The 6,413-nt window shown below is 38.6% G+C and overlaps 1 protein-coding gene across 1 annotated transcript; it reads left to right on the forward strand.

Moving 5' to 3' along the window:
* The first annotated feature begins 3,390 nt into the window (after window positions 1-3,390).
* Window positions 3,391-6,413, forward strand: LOC118804090 (macrophage-expressed gene 1 protein-like). Its single transcript, XM_036564716.1, has 2 exons — window positions 3,391-3,843; window positions 4,977-6,413. The coding sequence occupies exons 1-2, from the start codon at window positions 3,391-3,393 to the stop codon at window positions 6,411-6,413; spliced, it is 1,890 nt and encodes a 629-aa protein (XP_036420609.1).

Raw genomic sequence — 6,413 nt, forward strand, 5'->3', positions numbered from 1 at the left:
ACTCAGTCTCTCTAAAGTCTCTTTTACTGTGAGTGTTTTTTCCTTTATAACATTTAATGCCAGTAAAATGATTTATAAGCTAAAGTAATCAAAATCAACTTTCACTGCTATTTTCTGTGCACTATTTAATTAGAATATTCTGTGATTGTAAACGTTTGTATGATGAACATGGAATATGATCTCTTTCAAGGAAAAACGGTGTAAACCTGGTCACCTATACCCTCTGTAGTTTACATCATACAAAGTAATTAGAACTCAAAGAAATGAAAGCACAGCAGGTTCAACCACTCAGGAGTCTAGAATGAGGAAGAAAGAAAGTACATGGAAATTGATACTAGCTGGCATTGATGCTACCTGCAGCATATAAGCAGTGATACTCAGAGGTCAACACAATTTCCTGGCACCTTCCATGAATAAAATTCAGTTTATATCCCATTACCATTTTAAAAGCAATAAGATGACTGTTATTGTTATTGTTGTTGTTATTTTTTAAAAAAGTTAAGGTATATGTACTTGAACTCAAAATACTTATTAACATTAGCATTTAAATGATCACAGCAACACAAAATATCTGTATCCACTTTTAATATGGTGATTTTGGGCTGCTCCATTTCAGTGACAATGAACTTCTCTATGAAATATATTCATTAATATCTTCCAAATAATTATTTTTATGAAAATATTAATTAACCAAAAATTAATTATAATATTAATTAACCAAAAATAACAACAATTTAATGTCCCACATTTTTTGCAACACCTTGCAAAATGACCATGAGATCAGTAAGTATTCTCATTCTATTTACACTTACACACACAAAAAAAGATTTGGCTGCATGGGTAAAGCTTGATCATTCGACCTTGTTAACAAAATTATTGTTAACAAGGTTGAGTGATCAAGATTGATATATTTTTTAAATGTATGTAAACTATGTGGTATTAATAACTAGAATGTAACATGTGCAGTCATTTATGGTGATAATAGCTTATATAGCATCTGTTTTGACCACTTGAGTTGGGAAAATAGCATTTCCAGAAGGCTAAGCATATACTTTGATTAATACTTTGTTGAAAAACACCAAAGAAAAAAGTAAAAGTTGCAAAAAAAAAAAAGTTTTAAAAAAAGTAAGAGTTTCAAGGCATAAAATGAAATCTATTCATGTCAAGTACCAACTGTTGACAGACAATGTGTGCATGAGAAGAGTGTGCAGGGATAAAATAAAACATCAACTTGACAGTGACTCTGTTTTCTTTGAATACAAGCACACGAAGAGCAATATTACAGAAGTAAGGTCCACTTGAGCTGCATTATCTTTAGCAGCATACTGTTGATGGGGACACAGTGCAATGGCCCTTATTCATCAAACATGCATGCGATCAAATCTGACCATAAAAAGAATGCTTGCAAATTTCACAGACACTTTTGTTATTCATCAGTTTCACCTTTGGTGTATCTGTAGAATCAAACTCATGTGTGCAGTGTGTAAATTTGAGCACAATAGTTTAACAACCTGAAAAATAATACTAATAATTTGTCCACATGTCAATCCGATATAAAAGTGGATGCTCTTATTTTACATGCACATTGGTATAAACAAATGCAGCAAATATTCCATGTTCCCCTTCAAGAGACTTTACACTGCATTTTGTTTTTTATACTACTGACACCCCCCCCCCATAACAATACAAAACATATGTATAATGCAGAAGCATCTCATACACAGCCGTAAGCATTTAAATTTCATCTCCATGTGTTTTCAAGTCATACGAAAGTTTCATGAATCATATGTAGAGTAGTTTGTCTGTCATTAATTGTGGTCAAATCTACACTCCTTTTATGCACACTGATGAATGAAGGCCAGTGTCCATTAGGGTCTAGACTATTGCACATCCCCATGAACTCCAAACGGAAGTACTTGATACTGCCAAAGTAAGTAAAACTAAATAAACTAAAACAAACATAAATACAGGCGGGCTCTGGTGCCACATTGGCCCCCAACTTTGTTCGAGAGCAGCAACCCTGCTGTTAATTAGTTCCAGTCCCAACAGATTATTTGAGGGCACCTGGCCTGGGAGGTACCCAGGGCCCCCTAGACTCTGGGCTGTCAGGTGTGGCCATCGGGGTGATGTGGTCCTCCTGGGTCACTGAGGGATGTCAAGGAGATTTTGAATTTGCTGAAGGGCTTCAACAGCACTCTGGCACTGCCACAGAGCTTAGCGGGGTTCTCTGTGCAGCTGGGGAGCGCAAGTTGGGTCCTGGGTGGCATAGCTCTGGAGGGCCTTGGGCACTAGGTTGCCCTTCCTGATCCACCAGATACCCAGCAGTGTGGTCCCGCTTGGAAGAGCGGCCATCCCGGCGGTGTGGAGTAAGCACCTTGACTCTCTCTACTGGCTGAAACTTCCGGCCCTTGACCCACCAGTCAGTTTTGCTTTCACGTCGCCACCCCTGGTGTTGCTCATCTGCGTTGCCAATGGCCCTTGGGGAACCTTCTACCAGCACTGCCGTCTTCCTGAGCTGGCGGCTTTACCAGAAGGGGATGAAGGCCACATTGCCAGGGAGCCCTGACTCCCAACTTCAGCCCTGCCTGTCCCAACTCCAAGCTCAGCATTCCCAGCCAACACAAAGCTGATTGGGTGGTGAGCTGATCAGCTCACTGACTGAGTAAAGCAGTATGTGCAGCCACAAAGCTCCCTGTGAAGAGCTCCCAAGCTGCCAGTCATTTTATAGTTTTACCAAAATCAGGCTAAGCAATTGTTTGTGTCCAAGTAGGGCATAAAATGTTTGAAAAGTTATTGCTATTTTATATATAGATTGATCTAGAATGAAATAATGACTATTTGCAAACATTTTTAAAAATGAAAGTGCTTAGCACTAATTAATAAACAATTATTAATTAATAAACAAATTATGTCCTGATGTTTCATAACAAGCAAGTAATCTGTAGGTTTCATTAAAAAAACAATGAACAAACTCAAGATTCTGTGGCATTTTTCCTTGGCTGTTAATTGTTATTACTGTAAAATTATGAAATTGTACTGATATTTTGACAGTAATTACATTGCTGCTTCTTATGTAACTATTTACATCATTAATATTTCATAAACATATCAAAAGATTCGGGTTTCCATTTTTTGAGATGATTTCTTGTATTGTAAACAAAAATAGAAGAAATTTGGAACTGATTATAGTTTTCTAGCCTTTCCTTTTTTCTTAGATGCATGGTCATCTGTAAGAGGAAGAGGATGTGGTTTCAAGCTCTTACCAGCTTTTACTGTGAAACTGAAATTGAAGTGGGTGGAAACTTATCAGACTGAGATCACTGACAGCCTCCCATAACATGAGAAAGAGAGCATAGTCCCAACACATTCTTGATTTCCTTCCTGGCAGTCATGGGCTCAATAAGCCTCTCTCTCCTGGGTTTCCTTGCATTCATCAGTACCTGTGATCTCCATTGTCCACTCAGTCATCCTGACAATGGACTTCGTGAGTGCCGCAAAAAACTTACTTCACCAGCATTGGAGGTCCTCCCTGGGGGTGGCTGGGACAACCTGCGTAACCTTGATATGGGGCGAGTGATGAACATCAGCTATTCCCTGTGCCAGACCACCGAGGACGGCGTGTACATCATCCCAGACGAGGTCTTCATCATCCCACAGAAAGTGAGCAGAGTGGAGATGAACTCGGAGATCATCAGTTCATGGCTGGAACAGAAAAGCACCACTTCAAGCTCCATTAATGCAGACGGGTCCATACGCTCTGTGCTCAACGGCAAGTTCTCCGCTGAGAACAAACGCATGAAAACCCACCAAGTGAAAGAGAGTTCTGTCACATCACGTGTACAGGTAAGACCCAGTAACATAATTCCAAAGACACATTAACACAGTATATTTTAGGAATTATATTTTAGAATTAGCACAATATATTGTAATTTTGCATACTATTTTGAATTGTGCAAACATTCACATAAACAAGGAAGTAAAATGTCAGGACAATGGAAAAACTACCAATACCAGTGCAAATAAAATTCAAGAGACTCGTAAGATACTTGTATTAATTTATTCACTGATCCTCTGAGCTGCTCCCCTCTGGCCAACGATTCAGGTTCTAGAGTTTCATAGGATTTCTTTGAATTTGAGTCAGTGGGCCATTTTTAAAATTATAATTTATTTATTATTAGTTATTTTTAATTATAGTTTTAACGCTTTACTGCTTAAATACTTACAAACATCCTGGTTTTATTGCTAAGTTTGATGATTATCTATCCACTGAATATTTAGTTGAGATTCATTATATTCCAACAAAATGTTTTTGCAATATTTTATTTTTCTACATCAGTCAAGCTCAGCAGTTAGCCTTAATGTTAAAAATTCATGATTAATGGACCAGTAGAAAAATAGTTGGAATAAAATCTCTTTACATTGCACAAAAAATTAGAATGTTTTTGCCTTCTAATCATTTTGGAGGTACATGCTTTACTTAGGATAGTAAGGATGTATATGCTGTGTGGCTAAATCTTGGAGGATTCTTATATTAAATTTATTACATTCTTATAGGAACATTTTTCGAGAGACAAAAAATTGTAATGTAAAAAATGTAATTTACTACAAAACAATGTAATTACTACAAAACTGAGACTCCCAAAGAAATCTGTGATTGAGTGGGATTTTTAACATAAATACACTACCTGATTATATTTACTTTGATAAATTGCAATAGAATGTTCACATAATTCAAAAAGAAACTTCAAATGCAAAGGAAAAACTGATCTTTTTTTTTTTTGGATTGGCAATGCTCACTTCTTGGATTTAACTTTGTTTGTCAAAACAAGGAGGTGGAAGGTTTGGCCAATTCTGAAGCCTGAATACATGAAAGTAACTACTCTGAAACCGCATCTGTGGCAGTTCTAAATATTTAGATTTCTGAATGAAAAAAGTTTTGCTTTCTCATAGCAGATTCTGGTCCTGTTTTTTCTCAGGTGCGTAATCATCTGTACACTGTTAAGGTGTTTCCTGATTTCACTCTGGACACCCGCTTTGCCCGTCAGGTAGAGGAAATCGCAGATGCCATCAAGAACAACCGAACCCGTCAGGCAGAGTATCTGTCAGAGAAGATGATACTTGATTATGGCACACACGTCATCACAAGTGTTGATGCTGGTGCTACTTTGGTGGAGGAGGACTACTTAAAATCCTCTTATGTTTCTGATATGCAGTCTTCTCAGTCTTCTGTTTCAGCATCAGCTGGTGCTAACTTTTTTAAAAAAATAGTTGAATTTAAAATTGAAAGATTGAATATAACTGGATTTATAGACCAGGAAACATCTGAAACTCGGAGCTACCAGGGTAACATTACATACTCCATAACACTGAGTCATGGTGGGGCTTTATTTTATCCTGGTATAACTCTACAGAAATGGCAAGAGAGCACACACAACAATCTGGTAGCTATTGACCGTAGTGGACTACCACTCCACTATTTTCTCAATCCATCATTGTTTCCAGACCTCCCACTTCCAACAGTGAATAAACTAGCTCTGTTTGTGAGTCAGGCCATAGAACGCTACTACACAATTAACACTCGCCCTGGATGTGTGAACCCAGACTCCAAAAATTTTAATTTCCAAGCTAATGTAGATGATAATTCCTGTGAGGGTCCCAGCAGCAACCTTAACTTTGGTGGAGTTTACCAGCAGTGCACTCCCCTGACTTCAGACGGAGATGCAATCTGCCAGGAGCTCGCTGAGAAAAACCCAGCCACTGGCTCATATTCCTGTCAGCAACCATACACTGCTACCCTATTGCGCTCAGAAACACAGGAATACAATGAGTGTCATAGGCATTGTCATTCGTGCTGGTTGGTGTCTGAGTGCTGTAAAGACATCTGTGAAAATATGTCTGTTCGCATTGACACCTACTGGTGCTCCACTAATGAAATGGCTCAAGAGTTCTCTGGATATCTCTTTGGAGGTCTGTATGGCCCTTCTTTACAAAACCCATTAACCAAATCCAGATCTTGTCCTCCAAATTTCTTTCCTCAGAAATTTTTGTCAAATGGAATTATGATCTGTCTGAGCAGCGACTACAAAACAGCAACCAAATTCTCTGTACCGTTTGGAGGTTTCTTTAGCTGCCAGTCTACCAACTTGCTTGCAGGAAGCCAGTCTCGCTGCCCACCACAGTTCAGTCAACATCTTGCAGCCATAAGCGATGGATGCCAGATACTGTACTGTGTTCAGTCAGGTGTTTTCACTGGAGGCGAGTTACTGCCCATCCACCTGCCACCTTTCAAAAGACCTCCAGACACAAACATTGACGAGAGGAAAATCAAAGCGATAAAACCGTGGAGTCTAATGAAGCCTGAGGACAGCAAACTGTCCTCATATGATGATTCCTCTCAGTCAACAGGGAAATAG

This window comes from Colossoma macropomum, unplaced genomic scaffold (genome assembly GCF_904425465.1).
Source record: "Colossoma macropomum unplaced genomic scaffold, Colossoma_macropomum, whole genome shotgun sequence".
NCBI lineage: Eukaryota > Metazoa > Chordata > Actinopteri > Characiformes > Serrasalmidae > Colossoma > Colossoma macropomum.